Source organism: Anguilla rostrata, chromosome 18, assembly GCF_018555375.3.
Source record: "Anguilla rostrata isolate EN2019 chromosome 18, ASM1855537v3, whole genome shotgun sequence".
NCBI classification, from domain to species: domain Eukaryota; kingdom Metazoa; phylum Chordata; class Actinopteri; order Anguilliformes; family Anguillidae; genus Anguilla; species Anguilla rostrata.
In genome coordinates this window covers 24068088-24088873 of record NC_057950.1, presented here as the reverse complement: position 1 = coordinate 24088873, position 20786 = coordinate 24068088, and the positions used below count along the sequence as shown (strand labels likewise).

The following is a 20786-nucleotide window of genomic DNA, read 5'->3' as shown; positions in this document are numbered from 1 at the left end:
TGCAGGGAGGTAATATTTCAGTTGGAGGGAATTTTTCCACTACTACAGGTACCTGGATTGATTACAGTACAGGTTGAATCTTGGAAAGCATGCGTTTTGATACATAGAGCTCACCAGAGGTGGGTAACCCGGCTTCAAAGAGTAAAAAGACTGACCATGTATTTGCTCCACCACCATGCACTAAACCAGCTGATTCTAATTAGCATAACTCTTCAGCATGATGGGAGAACTAATTATTGTGATCAGCTGGTTTAGTGCATGGTGCTGGAGCAAATGCATGGTCAGTCTTTTTACTCTTTGAAGCCGGGTTACCCACCTCTGGAGCTCACATAATCCATTATTTATAATGAATGTAGCCAGTACCCGAAATACACAAAGAAAGATATCCTCAAACTCCAGGTTGGTATACATTTAACATTATTATTATTACTATTGTTTATTATTTGCCCTGCGATAGATTGGCTACCTATCCATTGTGTATTGCTCACTCTCGCCCAATGCATGCTGAGATAGGCTCCAGCACCCCCCCGCGGCCCTGCCCAGGATAAGCAGGTATAGATAATGGATGGATGGATTATTGTTATTATTATTATTGCGGTTGTTCTTGTTGTTGTTACCAGTTCTTGATGCCTTTGGTGTGCAGAGAGGTCCTTTGCAATTCTTTGCTGGCTTAGGGCAGTAACATTACTACATTCTCAGTTGTTACTTCATTGTGCAAAAGATGACTGTCTGATAAATATATCAACAGGAGGTTAAACCGGTTTGGAAAACTGCTGGGTGTATTATCCATAACCAATTAAAATCTGTGCTGTCTTCATTGGCTTTGTTTATGAACCTTTTCCCTCACAGCTAATTATTCTCTATACCTGTCAAAAAGAAAAGAAAAAAAACAACAATTGCTAATTGAAATTAGCCTCTTCTATCAGATAATTAGACATTTTCTCAAAGGGAATCTAAGCCTTGGATATTTCATTTTTTATTTTTGTCTTGGTAAAAAAAAATATATATATATAATTTGCCCGTCAGAGCACTCTTAATTACAAAAAGCTCGGTGTTGGCCCTGTCGCTGATAGAATTCAATGCTTTAAAAGGGAGAATCAGGAGAATAGCTAATGCTGGACTTCTCAATAAAAGCCCAGTGAGTAAACAGTGTTCAGTAGCCCGGCCGAACCTGAGAACGCTTTTGAGTTGAGGAAAAGGACAGCGTCCATCACATTTTCTCCGATCAGGCCCGCAGAAAAGGCTTTGATTTATGAGCGCTGGAAGAATAAAAAGGAAGGGAGCTTGTTACCTGATGGAATTGGTTACTCTGAACCCCCACCCCCCCAATCATAAGAGTTCTCACCGTGCGTTTCTTTGACACCCTCTTCCTTGACGCAGGAGGTCTTCATAAAAGTGTCATCTTATATTTACCATCTGTCTTTGTGATGTAATGAGTTCGCAGCGCCAGGGGGAACTCAGCGGAAACTTCCAGAGCCACACCGAGGCACCTCATTTAATATTTAAATGAGCTTCACGGAAGTGTGTAAAACTCAAAAATCTCAAAAATCGAGGATCGCTTTTTCCCTAACAGCTTTCCCCTTGAGGGACTTAGACAACAGTCTTTTGTGTAAAAATCCATTCGTTCAGCTGGATATTGTACTGATGCAATTCGGATTAAGTGCCTTGCTTTAGGGTGCAGTGGCAATGCCCCACCTGGGATCGAACCTGCAACCACGGGAACCGAAAGGCCAGTTCACTGCCCCTGCTTATTCCTGTGATAATCTATGTGATTTTGTAACATAATGCCTAGTTTATTCATGGTAGTACCAGAGATGTAAATTCACAGATGGACAGCTATTGTATGTACGCACTCACACACGCATTTGTTCGCATACACATTTGTCGGTGTGCATGTATATAAGCTGGACGGTTTTTTTTTTCACAGCCAAAAACAGAAAGAATTATGGGATAGCATATCCAGTCAATAAGTGCAACCTCAGATGCTGAGTGTAATGTGCGCTGGCTGTGTAAATATGCTGAAGTTATCAGGGGAAATTTACTGACAGCAGCTGTGGTCCCATGTCTTCTTTTGCCTTTGGTTACGTGCGGAAGTATTCTCTCTCCAAATCCAATGTCACATTTTAAGTTCATAATAAATTATGAAAACTATTTATTTAAATACAGTCGGTCAAAAGTAAACACTGTCGGATGTGCGGTCTTCAAATCTTGACGTAAAAATCCTACTGGATTGAAGTCTCAATGCTGATTGGACCACGCGGGGCCATGCTTGACGCAGATTGGACCACTCAGGGCCACGCTCGATGCTGATTGGACCACTCAGGGCCACGCTCGATGCTGATTGGACCGCTCGGGGCCATGCGCTCCCTTCTTTATGACCCAGCGGGCTTCGCTGCGTGCGCTTGGAGTCATTAAGCTGCTGAAATGGGCTCGGTGTGCTCCCTTTCACATTTCTGGCTTAATCGCGGGAGGCTTCCCGGTCTCAGCCCGTACCGCATCGAGAACATTCAGTTAAGAAGGTTGAGAACAGGCCACTCGGTCCACCTAAGCTCATTATTTTCCCCCCGCTGTCAAAATCGAGGTTGGCCTAACGCGGTCCCAGAGAACCACGGGGTCTGTTGATTTTTCATTTCACTTTAATCAGCCTTTTTTTTTTTTTTCACCGAGTAAATTATCAAGTTAAGTCTCTAATCTTTAATGAATAAGAAAATAGCAAAACAAGCAGCCGTAGTCTCTGTCTCGGAGTAGGGTCGATTAACTCTAATCTAAAGAGTTTACGCCACTGTTCGAGGAGGGTCCTTAAACGGCCCTAAAAGGATTTCGGGTTGAGTCTGCCACGCGCCATCTGGCTTCCCCTCGGCCCTCGCCTCTTCCCCAGACTGCTGATGAAGGGTAACCCCCTGGCACCGCCCCGCCCCGAGGCTGTGCCCGACCGCCCGGGTCCGTGTTATCTCCGTCCGCTGCTTGTCTCCGGTTCGCGTTCGGCGAAATAATTCAAATTGCCGTCGCATCTGACCGCAGAACTTTCTCCCACAAGGCACCGAGGACGGGGAGGAGATCAATTATGCGCTTTGCTGCCAAGTCCACAGAATAATTAAGATCAGTGTTTTCCCTTTAATGGTTTCTCTCTCCGCTCGTGCATGCAGTCCAGCTCTGGGGGACCGGGCTGTTCTCGGTGTCGAGGCTCCGGCTCCCGTTTCAAACGCGGGGCTTTCCCGGTCGCAGATGTTCCGCCGCTCGCCGTCAGCTCCTGCCGCCGGCTCTCGGCCTCCCCCCCCCCCACCCGCTCGCCCGGAAAGGGCGGCCGACCGGGGAGAGGGGCCGGGACTCCGCCCGGTAACGACGGACTGAAGCCTACCGAAGGCCGCTCGGCAACTGTTGCTATGAAGCGGAGCGCTCTCGGGACCTTGTTTCTGTCTGCGCTCTTGTGCCACTCTATCCGGGACTTATTTCTGAGCTCCTTTGGTCCTCGTAGGCCCCGCTCACATTTGCATTTTCAGGCTCGACAACTGAGGTTGTTAATTGGAGTCGCTTGTGTTCTGTGTCCGTACGCACGCGCATGTTTAGAAGACCGAGAACGCTTACATGTATGAACCTTCTCCTGTATTTACAGCTCTGTCAGTAAGTCTGTAATAGCACCGTCAGTAAGTCTGTAATAGTGCTGTCAGTAAGTCTGTAATATGTCAGTAAGTCTGTAATAGCTCTGTCAGTAAGTCTGTAATATGTCAGTAAGTCTGTAATAGCTCTGTCAGTAAGTCTGTAATAGCGCTGTCAGTAAGTCTGTAATATGTCAGTAAGTTTATAATAGCGCTGTCAGTAAGTTTATAATAGCGCTGTCAGTAAGTCTGTAATAGCACTGTCAGTAAGTCTGTAATAGCACTGTCAGTAAGTCTGTAATAGCACTATCAGTAAGTATGAAATAGCGCTGTCAGTAAGTCTGTAGTAGTGCTGTCAGTAAGTTTGTAATTGCGCAGTCAGTGAGTCTGTAATAGCACTGTCTGTAAGTCTGTAATAGCGCTGTCAGTAAGTCTGTAATAGCACTGTCAGTAAATTAAGTCTGTAATAACGCTGTCAGTAAGTCTGTAATAGTGCTGTCGGTAAGTCTGTAATAACATTTTCAGTAAGTCTGTAATAGTACTGTCAGTAAATTAAGTCTGTAATAACGCTGTCAGTAAGTCTGTAATAGTGCTGTCAGTAAGTCTGTAATAGCATTGTCAGTAAGTCTGTAATAGCACTGTCAGTAATAGCGCAATGTTTTCTCTGAATGTAAATCTCGCATTTCAAATGTCGTGAGGGCATAAACATGACCTCCAACGTCAAGAAACATGGATGCAGTCATTCAGTTTTTGTGAGCATCTGCCAAGAGAAGCTGGAGTTTCCGTGTCTGATCCAGCAGTGAATGCAGAAACGTCGAATAAAGCTTCGTTTAGCAGCACACAACAGCACGCTCTACGTAGAGAGTTCTTCTTCTTCTGGTTTTAGAGAGTGAAAGGAAGTCAGGGAGCCTTGTGCAGTTAATCACTGTGGATCTGCTACTAGTTGTGAAGTCCTGTTCCAGACCATATTCGCACAGCCTGGCTCATTTGCGCAAGAGTCAACTTCGATAGTCACTCCCTGTTTCGAGCAGGACTGGTTAGTCCTAGTTGTGGCTCTCGCCCATTATCGTACTCAGTGTGACTTGGACCGTATTAAGCACTAAAATGAGTGTGTGAACGGAGACATCGAGAGGCATCACTGTGTGAGTTATGGCTTCACATTCCATGTCCAAATAAAGACTAACAGGTGCAGTGGAAGCATGGTGACTTGGTGACAAAGGGCATTGTGGGTAAAGTGGCTAACGATGACTGACAACAGCCAAGTGACTAACGAGAGCCATGTGACTTTTGTTACTAACAAGCACACCCTGACTGATGTGATCGTTAAGGGCAGCCTGAGGTACTGTTCCCAGCGAGGGCAGTGTGAGTAATATTACTCACCAGAGCAGAGTGAGTACTGTGACTGATCAGGCCAGATTGAGGTACTAATGAGATAAGCTTCGGTGAGGTCACTATGGACAGCACTGGGACTGACGGGGACAGGGTGAAAGATCTCCCACCCTGTGTGTGCTGTGTGTCCCCTTTACCCCCCCAGGTGCGTTTCGGTCCCCTGTTCCTGGGGGGCGTCCCGTCCCACGCGGAGCTTCCCGAGGGCGCGGGTCCGGAGGCCGGGCTCCAGGGCTGCGTGCGCGAGCTGCAGGTGAACAGCAGGGAGCTCTTCATCGTGGACGAAGCCGTGGGAGGGAAGAACATCGGAAACTGCAACGCCCCCGTCTGCCAGCGAAACCCCTGCCAAAATGGAGGCACCTGCATCAGGTACAAGCCTTTCCCTTTCCGGAAATATCAACAGCAGGATCAGGGCATCCTTTGCTAGTTCATTTATTATTTTATTATAATAATAATAATAATAATAATATTAATAATAATAATAATAATAATAATAATAATAATAATAATAATAATAATGATATTAAATATACTTTACAAAAACAAATATGCTCTGAAGGTACCAGAGCATCTCCAAGCTATATTTTAGCCAAATATTTTTTTTTTTAATTGCATACTTAAGAAGACTAGGAAAATATTAATGAGTAATTACAAATTTCCCCAGGGAGGTAACCGTAAGTCAAGTGGCTTAAAGGATTTGTTTTCTTTCTTTCTTTCTTTTTCCAATAAATACTTTAAGACCTGAACAGCTTGTTTTTTCCCCCCCAGTGTCCAGTTTGAACAAAGTTTCCATTGTTGCCCAGTGTTGTGAAGAAGCGCAGAGGTGCAGCTGAATTGAAAAGGGGGTAAAGGGCTCTCTGAAAAGCATTGTAGTTTAGAGCGCTCCCATCTGCAGATAAATCAGTGTGCGGTGATCTCGCCTCTGAATCTATAGCCAACTGAATTAGTCCCTGCGTCCCTCTCACCCACACACAAGTCCATTAATGCCGATCAATTCAAAGCCTGTGGAATCAGGTCCGTTAAGCTAATTAACTTTTACCTGGCAAGTAATTACACGGCCATGTTGTTCTTGTTCATTTATCTCTGTTATTAAAGGGCTATTGCCATTTTAATGATTACTGTACACGTGGGCAGTAATTTTGTCAAGAGTCTCGTTGTTTATATTGTAAAAACCCTCGAAGTCCAAGCTATGGACCGCAAACCGCAAAGCCTGGTGATTGCTAGAAAGTGTTAGTATGATGAGCTATGGTTCTGCCTGTACTGAAGTTTCGTCAATGTGCTGAGACTGCAGTAAACTTATTTGAGTGCTTTGCGATCACGGAGCAGTTCCCTCCGAAACAGTAGGTCAAACGTCTCTTGTTAAATGTGAGTTTGGAGAAGAGCTTTGACGTTCCTGCTGATTAATGTCTACACGGAGGTTTAATGACTGGCTAAAGTTGGGCCTTAATTGCCTCGCATGTTTAATGACACGGGATGAAGTTTCCGTGCTTACTTTATTGAGACGGGCCAGATTTTGGGCATAAATGCCCAGGGAATTTAATGAGGAGAGGCTGTTCTTGGGACGTAAACGCCGTTTAATGAGACAGGCTGAGCTTTGAGGTAAATGCCCGGTTCATCCCGTGGGATGGGCTAAACTTTAGCCGCTAGCGCCCGGCGAACTCAATGAAACGGGCTAATATCGGGGTTCAACACCGCGCATGCTTAATGAGATGCGTTTAACTTGGGGGGGTAAGGGCTCTGCGGGCTAAACCTGCGCTACGCGTGCGCCAGCAGATTTAATGCTTGCGGTCGCATACGGGTGGTCTCTAATCATCATCATCGTGACAGACCACCCGTAGCTGTATATCGCCTCGGGGATGATGTATGTGCTGGTGCTCTTCGCTCGTAGGTGATTTACTGAAGAATGTGGCATGGGTATGTCTTCTTGGACAGTGGCCCAGAGTGAGTACAACAGCAATGCGCTTTGAACTATATTTATTTTTTAGAAATGATGACACAAAATATTTGTTCTACCGTTGGCTGAGTGACGGTGTGGAGTGTGAAAAATAAAAAAGCGCGACAAACGTAGCGTAGCGGCGTAAGAATCGCTCAAATGAATCAGTCGAGTCAAAGACAAAGGGCAAAGCGGTTAGATGCTATATGGGCCTGTAGCTTTAAAATGAATTTATTTCAGTAAGCCATGCGTACAGATTAGAAATAATGATGAAGCTCCATCATAATAGCCTCATGCTAGCCTTTCTGCATATTGCTGCGTCTGCTCTCAGAGAATGTGGCCTCCCCTTGAACCCAAAAGCAGACGTAGCCTAATGTTAACACAGCAATACGTCTTCAGTCAATTGGTCTAAATCGAGCCGACACATCATCCGATGGGTAAAGCCTTCGCTGTCCGCCTCGGCGATATCTGTCCTTGTTGCTGGAAAAAAAGCACGCCTTGTTCTCAGTCTTTGGGGCAAGCGCGTGCATTTCCCAGTGCAGAAACCCTATTTTAGAGACTCTGCTTGAATCAAAAAGGCTGAGGCTTAAATCCCCAGGGCGTGAGATCCCTGCTCGTCCGCGTGCCGTGGCCCGTGTTTGCTCTGGCGGCCCGCTCGGCTCTGTGGCGCTCTTTACCGGCTGAAGATGAACAGGAGCGACTCGCTGCTGCACGTCCGCCATCTCGCGGGGGGCACAGCAGGGCGCTGAAACAGCATCGGAGACGTGGTGACCCAGTGGGAGCGCGTTTGTGACCAACAGGTTTTATTCCAGGTGTGGAGGTGCTGTGTCCTAACACCCCCCCCCCCCAGTAAATATTCTACTCTATGTATGAATAACACATTGTTACCTCAGTAATATGTGCTACTTTAATCATGGATAATGTAGGCAATATAGGCAATATAGCCTCCTTGGTTAGAGTCAATATGAAAAGTGAATTAAGATTTATCGTGGCAGACTATGAAGTTAGCAGTGGTGAAAGAGATTATACCAGTGACAGCGGCCTATTTATTTTTCAGCAGTGAGTGAAAGCAGGCTCTGTTCTCGAGAGATCGAGAGAGAGAGAGAGAGACTCCACCACCAGTGGAGAAGTTACTGTTCAAAGTAAATGGCAAGACCAGGAAGGATAAAAAAGAAGAAACGGAGTGAAAGAAAAGAGCAAAAGAGTCAGACAATCCAAAGACGAGACTAATGGAAAAGTCCCTGGGGAATCAGTCCCTGTTTTACATAATGAAATCCGAAGGTCTTCTGCCTCCCGTTCCTTTGACACTACCGTGTCAGTTGAAAAATTGGCTTTAGCATGCGCTTTTCAGGCTAGCGTTCAGTCCCCGCCAGCCTCTGATTGGTCACCACGCAGGAAGGCCAGATTCCCGTGAAATCAGGCCCCCTGGGGGTTGGAGTTAATCGGAGAAATGGGAAGCTCAGAGCTTCGGACTACGTCGGCTACGGCCTCGGCATTCAGCTCTAATGGACGATGGACACACTTCCTGTTTCCTCAGACACAGATTACTGGGGACCAGTGGCACATCCAGCAAGCAGAAGGAAAATGTGTTATTTACATTCAATTTCACTTTCCACGCTTTTTCGAGTTGTACTCTCTCTATCTCACTCTCTTTTCCACAGTAAAACACTCTGACTTATCCTTCAGTCACAGTTGAAATTGTTGAGTAAAATTACTGAGATTTACAGCAATGCTCAGCAGTTTATTAGAACATGACTGCAAAATTAACATTTGCTATAAAACCTTAATTGTCCATAAAACCATGATAAAACATTTATGTGTACAATCTGCATGGGTTTATTGGAATATGCTAATCCTACCCAAAGAAATGCGCTGATGTGGATGTAATGGCATGAGTTACAGAATCTTTTTTACTACCTTTAGAGTACTGTATGTAATACAGTCAAGTTGCCATAACGGCAAAATGGATGACTGCATATTTTACTTCACTGTATCGCATGCAGCATGAGTTATAATTACATCCAGTTAGCAATTGAAGTTACAACAGCATATTCCTCTTTCTGTTTCCTGAAACCAGAAACTACACACACTTGCTTTTTATATAATCATTTGTAGTACTGTTTTTAGGTTTTACTATGTATTGTCTTGAAATATTATGTGTTGTATATTTATATCTCATAATATTTTCAACCTGAGAACAAGCCCTCATACCAAATTAGTATTAATTACTAAGTCAACTGAATATTTACTAATGTATTTCACAGAAATGGCATTCCTGTATGTGTGTGTGCGCGCCCGTGTGTGTGTGTGTGTGTGTGTGTGTACAGTGCTGTGAAAAAGTGTTTGACCCTTTCTGATTTCCTCTGTTATTGCGTATTTGGCTCACTGAACGTTTTCAGATTTTTAGATATGATGTAATATTTAAGAAAGAGAAACACAAAACACATTTTTAAAATTATTATTTCATTTATTGAATGAAAAAAGTTATCAAACTTCCATATTACACATTTGAAAAAGTAATTTGTTTTAATTTAAGTAATTAGCCCCCTAGTTACTCAATCAACCAAGTAACCAAACTTGGATTCAGCTGATTGAACACAGCCACGTTTGATTTCAGTCAGCCCTGTTGAATCTTAATCTCACTTCTGTTGAACCTAATTTCAGTGACGTAGTCACCACAAAGTTTCTACAAACACACTATGCCATGATTAGTGGAAATCCCAGAACAGATGAGAAAAAAGTTGTTGTAATATGTCAGTATTGAAAGGGTTGCAAAGCCATTTCTAAGGCTCTGGGACTCCACCAAACCACAGTGAGAGCAATTATCTGCAAATGGAGAACACTTGGAACAGTAGTGAATCTTCCCAGGAATGGTCGGCCTGCCAAAAAATTTTTCTCAAAGGGTGCAGCGATAACTCATTTAGGAAGTCAAAAAGATCCCATAAAAACAACCAAAGAACTACAAGCTTCACTAGCCTCAGTTAAGGTCGGTGTTCATATATGATTAATAATACCATTACACAGGAGTGGGCAATTCCAGTCCAGGGGGACTGGTGTGTATGCAGGTTTTTGTTTCCACCAATTACCCTGGCTAAATTAGCTAATTGGCTATACACAGCAACACTGATTCACTCATAGTTCACAGTAAAATGTTTCATATAGCATCACGAGTCTTCGGCTGTCATTCACGCGCTCATCATGAAATGTAGCTAGAATGTCAGGTGGCGTAAACGTTAGGACTAATTAAGTAATTAAGGCCAGAAGTTGGCATGAAAACCAGAAGCATACGGCCCTCATTGCTCATCTCTGTCATGACATAATTATTTATTTTCTTCAGCATGGCCAACAAAAAAAAATATGTCAAAAAAGAATGAAGTCAAACATGAATTATGTAAACTAGTGTATGATTAATGTTCCGTGTACATTGGCGTTCAGTGTCCAATCGTGATGACTTTTCCCCTTGCCCTGTACATCAGTTCTGTTTCGTAGTTCACCGGTGCAGCGTTGCCTCTGGCTGAGGGACGGCTGAAGCCCGCGTTTGCCGCGCCGCGGAATCGGGAGGGCGTGAAACGCGACGGAAGACTCGCGAGCTGTAAAATAGCGCTGCCAGTCACCGTCCCTCTCTGCCGGCCGTCAGGACCCCCCTCGCGGTCCTCCCCGCCTAACGAGCCTCTGACTAGCCGTCTCCGTCAGCCGCCGCGGGGGGGGGGGGGGGACATCCTCGGGTATCGGAGGCCCCCGTCCGTCGGTCATGATTGTTTTTTTTTTTTAACAAGCCAGCGCCGCTTACTTCCTCCCCGCGCGGCGTCAGTTAGGCTACGACAGGAAGTTTCCTCGCGGTGCTTATCGCTGCGGCGGACCGCTGCCTGCGACGCTTTAAGCACAGCCGGCGTCTCGGAGACGCCCAATTGCATTTAGGTATTTGCAGAAACAAAGGGGCTCGCTATTGGCCTGATTGCACTAAAGCCGCGTAGACATACGGCAGCGCATTTTCTGGATCGAGAGGCAGCGTCAGTCTGTGATCAATTGATTAAATATTTGATGCTGAAAATCATATATATTTTTTAGTTTTTGGGTCGTTTTTTTTAAAAACTCTAATTGCACGCGCAGACGCAGTCGTGCTTACCAGCACGCACGCCTGGCCATTGATACGCTATATGTTTGCTTGAAATTCATGTCGGGGCGATACTCCACGGTAAATCGCGTGGGGCTTAATTATTGAAGACATACATATTTAATCAGGTACATGACAGATAAAGTGTTAAATTTTTGATGTGTACACTTCATGATCTCAGTTCAGTTGGCCCTTTAACAATGAGCTGGGTGGCCGCTAAATAATTGAAGTCGGGCACGCGGTAGTGTTTTAATACCGCTTCCCTTCCACACGGGCGAACCCCCTACGGTAAACGCTGGGTCTTAGCGCTGCTTAAGTGGGGCTTTTCCGTAGGCTACTCGTCTGCTCCCCGGTATTCATTTTGAAATGAAAGAAAAGCTATTTTTACGTCGTGCGATTGCAGGCGCAGTGGATCCAAGTGGATGTTGCTTCCGAGTGATGCGCACGCCGTCTTTGTCAAAGGAGTCATTTTTTTGAGTAATGATCCGTCGCTACTGTTCTTTTTTTGAACGTAGGCCTTTTCCATGCACTCTGCTCCTGCCAAATGGCTGAAGCTAAGCAGGTGTGGGCTTGGATTGTACTTGGATGGGAGACCACCAGGGAAGAGTAGGGGGTTCCCCGGTGTCCTGGCCAAATCCCAGATCTGGCTCTCGCAAACTTGCCACTAAAATCATCCCCAGACTTAATTGGCTAAATAAATGTTCTCTCCCTCTCCACCTTCGCTAATGTGTGGTGAGCGTTCTGGCGCAAATTGGCTGCCGTGCATCACCCAGGTGGGTGCTACACATTAGTGGTGGGTGAGGTGAGTTCCCCTTCACTGTAAAGCACTTTGAGCATTTGGAAAAGTGCTATATAAATGTAATTAATAATAATAATAATAATAATAATAAACCTGGGCTGGATTTTTTTTTTTTTAACTGGACTGGAAGAAAAACAACACCTGGACTGGATTTTAATATAGACTGGACTGGAAGAAAAAAAGAACCAGGACGGAACATTGCATCAAAGTACAATGGCAGCACCCCATCTGTGAACCCACAACCTTTGCGTGTCAAACCCAGTTCCTTAAACATTACACTGTCACCCTACGTGTGCCTTCTGTCTGTTAATGTATAGAAGAAGAAAAAACATTCAGACTGTGTGTGTGGGAGACTAAGTTTCACAAACGGATGCAACATATTGCATAATAATAATAACCACCGCATATTGATTGATCCTCAACGGTGTTCACTAATCAGCATTCATAGTCACATACTGCATTTGCACGGCTCACCAAAGATGTTAGGGTACTGTATGAAGTGCAAAAGATTTATCATTTACAATAACTAATTACGAACGTACCTGAATGATGGCGAGAGCCATTTTGTGCTTTAAGGAGCAGCTACACGTTGTTATGTCTTCATGTAGTCTGTCACAGGCCTTAATAGGGATGTAGCAGGAGAACAATAAAAGGACTGCCAGAGAAGAATCCAGCCTAAGAAGCTGTTTTATCTCAGGGTGGCGGTTTTAAAAAGAAAAAACAGAAAAGGGAAAAAAAAAAAAATACTCCTCGGGGAGTAAGCAGTCTCGCGTACAGAAGATTCTCACTCCTAAGAGGGGGGAGATCATTGGCTAATGATCTCCCATGGGGGTGTGTCTCTTAATGCTTTATCGCTGGCTCACCACCGGTGGTCCGGCCGCATCATCGTGTAGCTTTTATGTAGCTAGATATAAACGGACATAAACGATATAAACGCCCGTAAGCGCGTTAACGTTTCATTACCTTGGTCTCAGTCTCGGTGGGCGGGGAGGGCTATGTGTAGCGTCTCAGATATTTGCCGTTCGTGCTGCTTGTCATCTACTGAGCTGCCCCGGTTGGGAAGTTTCAACTGCGACCAGCTGGTGACAGGCATGCTACGCTAGCCTCTGCTCCCGCTATCAGAGCTTAAATGAACACGGCGAAATAGAGCGGGGATTAATAACGAAAGCGAAGGGAAGCCTCGTTCTGGATTTTGACGATCAATTCGTTATTAGCGATGTGTAATTCTCTGAGCACGTGTCTGCGCGTACGTACAAAGTGGAGGCAAAACTGCGCCACGCCCGCGTGACGGCCGCGCGAATCGTTCAAACCGACGCCTAAAACCACCGCAGAGGCCCGGAACAAACGAGCCGCTATGGCCCTGTGACAGATTAAATACGGAGTTAAAGGAAAGGTCGCGCGGCGCGTTCGTCCCTCTCTTATCGAAACCAGACCCGCAGCGCTTGGTGTCGGGAGATAAGCGGGCGACGAGTAACGCGGTGCCCCGCTCCTGAGAGGGGCCCGGGGTCCCGTGAGTCATGTGATGTCACGCGTTGTCACGGGGACTGGCGGAGACGGCGGGATTCTCTCCCGTGACCCCCAGTCTCCCCCGGAGCGGCTCAGGCCCGGCAGTCCAGTCCGACGTTCCGGTCCTGGGCCTGTCGTTCTCCCCCGACAGCGACCCGAAACGGACCCGGCCCATGGACACACACGCGCCGGTGCCCGGAGCCCGTAGCTCTGAGAGGAGAGCTCTCCCCCGCGGAGGGGGAACGTCGCCCGTCCTCTCTTTCCGCGCCCTGCTGACGTCGAGTCTTCAGCACGGCTGCACGTTCAGCCTGGGAAATCTCGGCACCTTACCGTCGCGTTTCTTATTTCTGCTTATGATCTTGAATTTAGACATCCTGCTGTTGGTGATGTTTACCTTATAACTAGTACAATAATTTTGGACAGAAAACACATACCATATGATTAAATGTACATGTATATAAACCGTTATTTTAATTATTTAATTGACCGTTATTTAATTCAAGATAATTAGTCACATCTCTATTGAGGGTTACTTCTTTGTGATTTTCCCCCATATTACGAATGAAAACTCAGGGGCTTAATCTACTTATACACAGCTGTGCAATAATTTTGGACAGAAAACACATACCAAATAATTAAATGTACATGTATATAAACCATTATTTTAAATAATTTGAGATAGTTAGTGATGCCAGTTAAGAAATAAGAGTTTTTTTTCCCTCAGGCCCTTGCTCATTATGAATAATTTGAACATTTTCTCCCGCTCAGCAGCGCGGTGCTTTTCGCGGCTGCCGCAGGAAGCCAGCGTGTGCGAGGCATCGCGGTCTCACAGGAGACGACACTGCAACGGGTCATAAAGCGACGCCCGGGGTGATCCGCTACGGCAAGCGATAGCACTTTGCACCCCCGCTCTGGTGAACACAGCCATTGGCTCTCGTTTCAAACCACACGTCTCCCACCCAAGTGGCTAACTGACTGTTACGGCCGCTAAACAGGAAGAGGCCTCCTGACTCCCCCCCGACCCCCACACACACACACACACACACACACACACACGCACACCAGGAAGAGTCATCCGTCGTCCCGCATCCCGCTCACCACGGCGGCTCGCCAATCAAAATCATCTGAGCCCACCCGCCTTCACAGCAAAGGATTATGGGATTGAATCACACTGAGATTCCTTGCGAGGACACGCATCCTTTTGAGTTTCCCTGCTAGCAGCACGCTCGGTGGCACGAAGCGGCAGTGGGACCGCGTGTCCGTTTCGCCCCTGGGGCAGGACTGAGATGAGCTGACGGTGGCAGCATTGTGTTTTTGAACTGGGTGGAGCTGCCGCTCTGAGCTAACGGCTAATCATCCTGTGAAGAGCCAAGTGTTTCTGAAGAAACTCAAAATACGTTCACTTTTATTAGGGACCAAATGGGAAATTTAATCCCCCCCCCCCCCCCCCCCCCCCCACCTTCTTATTGGACCGCAATCCTGAACCCGCTTCAGGTGCGTCTCCTTGTAACGCCGCGAAACGTTCGCCCCTGGGGCGACTCCCCGACTCCTCCGGAAGCTAAGCCCGGTAGCGCCGCGGAGCGCTGACAGAGAACAGAGACAAACTCTGCGTCGTCTGCGACAGATGTTAGCACAACCCCAACACCCCCATGATCTCATTACAGGCAAAAGCTGACGCTGCCGCCCTAACGAGCTGTCAGTTCTTTACCGCGGATCTATCGATACCGCGTCACGCGCTGACTAAAAGCTACTGTGGGAAATAGGCATTCATTATAAGGCAATTAATACGGGGACCAAGAAGCTGAGGGAGTGAGCACGCATTAGATTTTTTTTTTTTTTGTTCTTTTTTTTGTTTTGCTTTGTTTTGTGTTGAGCTTGCTTTTCATTGCCATCCCCTCGCTGAATTCGATTTGCATGATCTTGAAAAAGCCGGTCTCTGTGACGTAACGTTGTTTAGTTCCGTTTTAGGATTTTAGCTGCTCTTCTTGCCTGTTACCTGGATACGGCGCCATTCTTTTGCCACCCTTCCCTCCGCGGTTCAGCGTTTTCGTTGGTTCGGCTGTTTTTGTTCGTTTTTAGGCTCTTCATAGCGAAGGTACATCTAATAACGCTGATGGCGTAGAAGTACTGTCGTCGGTCACATCTCTATTGAGGGTTACTTCTTTGTGATTTTCCCCCATATCACGAATGATAACTCATGGGCTTAATCTACTTATACACGGCTGTGCAATTGCATATACTGCGAGCATCATTGAGTTGCACTGCAGGAGAATTAGGGATTGTTAGTGTTGTATATATTATGGTGGCAGATCCTGGTGGATTCAGCTCTTTGTTTGATGTTAGTTGAATTTAATAAGAAATATGAAGGCCCGTGGATGGTTTTCGGAAGGCTGGTGGAGCGGACGTTTAGGGCAGGGGTGCGGGTGGGGGGGGGGGGTTACAGGGGACCCATCAGTCGGGCGGGACGACAGAGCTAAATCAGGGGGGGTCGCAGTTTCGCCGAACGGAAGACAGCCTTTCGTGAAAAGCTGTCCTCTTAAATCCCGTTGAATTATTCATAGGTTCTTTTTTTCCTTTTTGTTTTTCAGAAGAAGGTTATTTTCCCGGAAAGGATAGGGTCCAGTTTGACAGCTCATTATTTTAGCCGTTTATTTAGTCCGTATTGGAAAACCATTTGACCCAGTTTCCGTTCTGGTGAGTGTCCCTCCATCACCAATGGGGTTTAAACACAATTACTGAGTAAGAAAATCATTCAAAAGAATATAGAGACTGATCTCTGCATTTTGGGATTCCCATTAACAAACTGAATTTTTAACTGCCATTTTGTTTCCGTCTTTCTTGTTGAATATTGAAATCCATTAGGATGTGGGCAGCAGTCGTTTGTGTCCAGGTCCCCTGGTAAACCCATCTGTGAAAGACTGCCAGTGAGTGGTGACAAACTGAAAGCCAAACATGCTCGTTTGAAGTTCTGCCCTTTCAAATGTATTAAAGTATGAGATGTGTCGCTGGATTTGGGGAAAGAAAGAAAAGTGGCTAGCTGTAATATTTGTACCTCGAAAACCTACTGTCCTCACCAGTGACGCTACCGCTAAAACCTACTGTCCTCACCAGAGAAGCTGGAAAAGATGTCCCTGTTAAGAACACACACACCCTATTTTTTTTTTTTTTTTTTTTAGAATCATTTTTTCTTCCACCTCCTCAATGCCGTCCTATGTTGTGTTTGCTCAAGTTGGGATTTTTCGTAAGGAGAGCGCAGTGCTTGTATTATCACCAGAGGCTTAGTCCAGCCTCTCTGCACAGCCACTGGAGTGACCAGGGCTCTGTGGGAGTGGGTGGGGAGCTCTGATATTAACTTTTTTATTCTTTTTTTCAAAAGGTAAAATTGTGAATTGCCATTTATTTATTTATTTATTTATTTGTTTGTTTGTTTTTTGTCTGTTTTTTTTGTTTGTTTGGTTTCCATCTTTGCCGTTCCATCTGGGGAACCTCTCTGGTTCTCACACAAGCTGTACCCCCCCACCGAGGGTATTGTGAAGGACAGTCGTTCACAGAAACAGATGTGTTTGCATGTTGAACATAATGGAAGGCAGTAATCTTGCAGCCAATGTCATTACCCCCTGCTGTGCTCCACATGGAGAGGAGCTGCTCTCTCTCTCTCTCTCTGCACCTCTTTCCCTCTCTCTGCCTCTCTCACACAGAGATTGCTTGCATGTACTTTACAGTAGACAGAATGAATGAAAATTATGAAAAATGGTCTTCCCCAGTTCTCAAATGGAATGCTTCTCAATAATAGTCAGTGCATGCACCTTTTTGTTTAGGCTTGACAGGTCACATGGTCGTTAAAAAAAAGAATATAGAAGAAGAATATACAGTATATATATATATATATATATATATATATATTTTATTTTATTTTTTTCTTAAAAGACTGACTTTTGTTCTGATTTCTGAAATGAAGCGAGGGGCTGGCATGCTGGACGTTGGCGCACGTTGGCGCACGTTGGCGCACGTCGGACCGAAAGCTGGGAGTTTAACCTGGCGAACGACGCTTCGTTCTCCGCTTCGGCCTGTCGCCATCGTGCGCCGCGGTTTCTCCTCCCGCTGGAATCCCGAGGACCCAATGTAAATATTTCATTTCTAGAAGCCGGTTCTGGAGAAGCGGCAAAAAAAAAAAAAAAACGAAGAAGAAAAACAAAAGCGCCCCACTGTGTCGCTGCTCAAAGCGCATTATTAATTTATAGATTTGAAACCCTTCCAAAAGCCTGCCCTGTATCTGATATCGTACCTTTCAAAGCTCGCGCATCTTAAGGCTGCACATGAAGTCCCCTTCCTGAGTTCTGTGCTCCTCCTGCTGCCTCGGCTCCCGATAACACCGCTGCATATGAATTGAGGATCTGGGCGGGAGGGGTGGAGGTTTTTTTAAAAATATTATTTTTATTTCACCCTCCCTGCTCGTGCTTTTGAAAATGTCCTGCGTGGTTTGAAAATGTTTCACATTCCGTGTCGACGGAGGTTCCTGTCCACTTTTTTTTCCCCCCCATCAAGGTCACTGAGGGAAAATAAAAAAATAAAATCTGCCTGCTCCGCACCCGTCCAGCATGAACACAGACATTCTGAGCAGTTTTATTTGTTCAGAGTTATTTTATAACTGTCGTTTGCTGTTGTGAAAGTTCTAAAATTGGACAGAAATTAATGGGGCAATCGCAGTTAAGTCCCAGTTACAAACAAGGCTGGAATCCTTCTCTCCCTCCTTTCTCTGTCCTTCCCCCACTTCTCATTATGTCTCTCTCTTTCTGTCTCTCTCTCTGTCCACTTTATCTCTCTCTCTCTCTGCCCTTTTTCTCTCTCCCTCTCTCTCTCTGTTTCTCTCTCTCTACCCTTTCTCTCTCTCTCACTCTCTCTCTCCATCCCTATCTCTCTTTGCCTCTCTATCTCTCTCTCTGTCTCCCTTTCTCTCTCCCTCTCTCTCTACCCTATCTCTCTCTCTCTCTCTCTATTAGCAGAGAATGTGTTGCTGAATGTTGCCAGCTCACAGAGCTATAAATGTAAACATTAGCTCAGCTGAATAACCACACTCTCTCCCACTCTTTCCTTTCCTTTCCTCTGTTCTCCAGCGATGCGGAGAGCTGGTTCTGCCGATGCCCCGGTCCCTTCTCTGGCAGGCTGTGCCAGTTCAGGACCTGCCAGGGCAGTCCCTGCGCTCACGGGGGCACGTGTGTGCCCAGGCCCGGGCAGGAAGCCGTGTGCCTGTGCCCATACGGACGGGCGGGCATCCTGTGTGAGGAGGGTAAGAACCCAGCGTTAACCACTCTGCCTGATTTCACTCTCTTTTTTTTCATTTTTATTTAATTAAAATGGTTTTTTAGGGAGCTGATCCTTTGTCCTGCGGTCACCTCTATGAGGAATTGCAGAGGACAAAATGAGCTTTAATTAATCCCTCTTGTCTCTGCAGTTTTAGTAGCAAACCACACTGCCTCCAAACCATATATATATATGGTATGCATAATGTTTTGGACAGACATATTTTTTTCTTGATTTGGCTTTGTGTTCTATGTATGAAAAGTGCAGCAATTTCTACAAGGTGAAACCGAAATGTATAAAAATAAAAATACCATCTGTATTCTATGTACCACATGTGAATTCTTAGATCACAAATCTAGAATTGTGGCGTATAGAGCCAAATCAAGACAAAGAAATGTCTTTGTCCCAAACATTACGGAAGGCACTGTGTATTTGTAAGGATAATCAGCCTGTGAGGAGGTTGCAGCTAAAAGCATGAAAGGGTTAACCTCAGGCAGCCTCATAGGCTGGTATTTTGGGACAATGAGTCATATCTGATTCTAACACCCTCTATATCCTTGTACCCTCTCTTTATAATCTTTGTACATTATGTGATGCTCTAATGCTACAGAATTGAATTAAACCAAGCTAGAGATGTTTGCTAGCCAGTCAGTTAACTAGCTAGCTAGCTTTGTAGGATGGGTTTTGTGCTTGGCATCAAAGATAGCTAGCCAAGAAATAATTGCTAACCTATGAACAAAGCAGTTCACAGACAAGCAAAACAGATTTAAAATAAGAATTGCCACTGCTGCGGCATTAGCATGGGCTAGCTGGCTTGTTAACTGGGTGGCTGGATTTGTCGAATTTAAGAGCGAACAGGCTGGCGACTGCAGTTTGCTGAACCAGTGGGGGTGGGGGCTGCAGGGAAGCCTTCCAGCCTCAGAGTCCACTGTCGCAGCAAAAAAGGCCCACAAGCTCCTATTACCTTTTAATACAGAATTCTCAATTACCTGCAATGAGTTGAGTGACTACACCAAAATAGCTATTCAGCTAACTATTGAGGTAATGTAACAAACTAGCATACAAGCTTAGCTAACGGACTGTCGTGTTTCTTCCCTCTATAATAGTCATTTTCTCAAACAGGAAACGTCTCCCTGAAGTCCCCCCCCCCTCCACTTAAGACTCTCCCCACAGTAATGATCCCCTTCAGTCTAAGAACTATCCCATTGGGGATCTATAGAACATATTCTTCTCCTCTTGCATTGTGTTCCATTTCATGTTGGACTGTCTGTCAACTAGCATGTGCAATGTACACCATCATGCTCCTCCTTGATCTGTATCAGAGAGATTACAGGGGTACACTGTCCCCTTAGGCCTACTTTTGATTGCAGCTTCTCAAGATATCTGTTGAGGAGCTGATGCAATATTTGGAAATCCCATTTCCAGACATCTGGACTCAGCCATCTGGTCTCAACTGACAATCTTCTTCCTTGCTGCACTTTCAAAGATATGACTCTAGGCAATGTATCAATAAATGCATAGTAATGCATAGGCAATATATCAGTAACTGTGTAGGCAATATATTAGTAACTACATAGGCACTATATCACTAACTACATAGGCACTATATCACTAACTACATAGGCACTATATCACTAACTACATAGGCACTATATCACTAACTACATAGGCACTATATCACTAACTACATAGGCACTATATCACTAGCTACATAGGCACTATATCACTAACTGTATTGGTGCCGAATGCAAATACCCTATTCAGCATCACTCATTGTGTTCCTTCCAAATATTTTTTCCTTCAGAATTTGGCTAATATTTGGATTTCAGATCTTTCAGATTTCTTTGATGCCATTCACTCAGAAGTCAGCACCAAGTTTCTCAATTAGACACACATGCACACACACCTGCAGAGAGACAGCGAGTGACAGTTTCCCTTAACACTGAATAGGCCAGATTTGTGCGCGTGTGGTCCCAGCGAACACCAAAGCCTCTCCGTGGAGTTTATGAGAGGATGGCTATGTAAAAGCGCACTTACAGAAGAAGGGAGGAATGTACTGAATGACTGAAGAAATTACTTAAAGAAATGAGAAGTGCCATATTTTTTTAACTACTTTTCCATTTTGCATTTGGTTACGCACATTTTAGCGCT

General features: G+C 45.3%; 1 protein-coding gene across 1 annotated transcript in view; it reads left to right on the top strand.

The window, feature by feature from the left end:
* Positions 1 to 20786, top strand: part of eys (eyes shut homolog) — a 337977-nt gene that overhangs the window by 287581 nt on the left and 29610 nt on the right. The window contains exons 38-39 of the mRNA XM_064318175.1: positions 5131 to 5351; positions 18449 to 18621. Of these exons, the coding sequence (XP_064174245.1) occupies positions 5131 to 5351; positions 18449 to 18621 (394 nt within the window). The remainder of the gene's footprint in view (positions 1 to 5130; positions 5352 to 18448; positions 18622 to 20786) is intronic.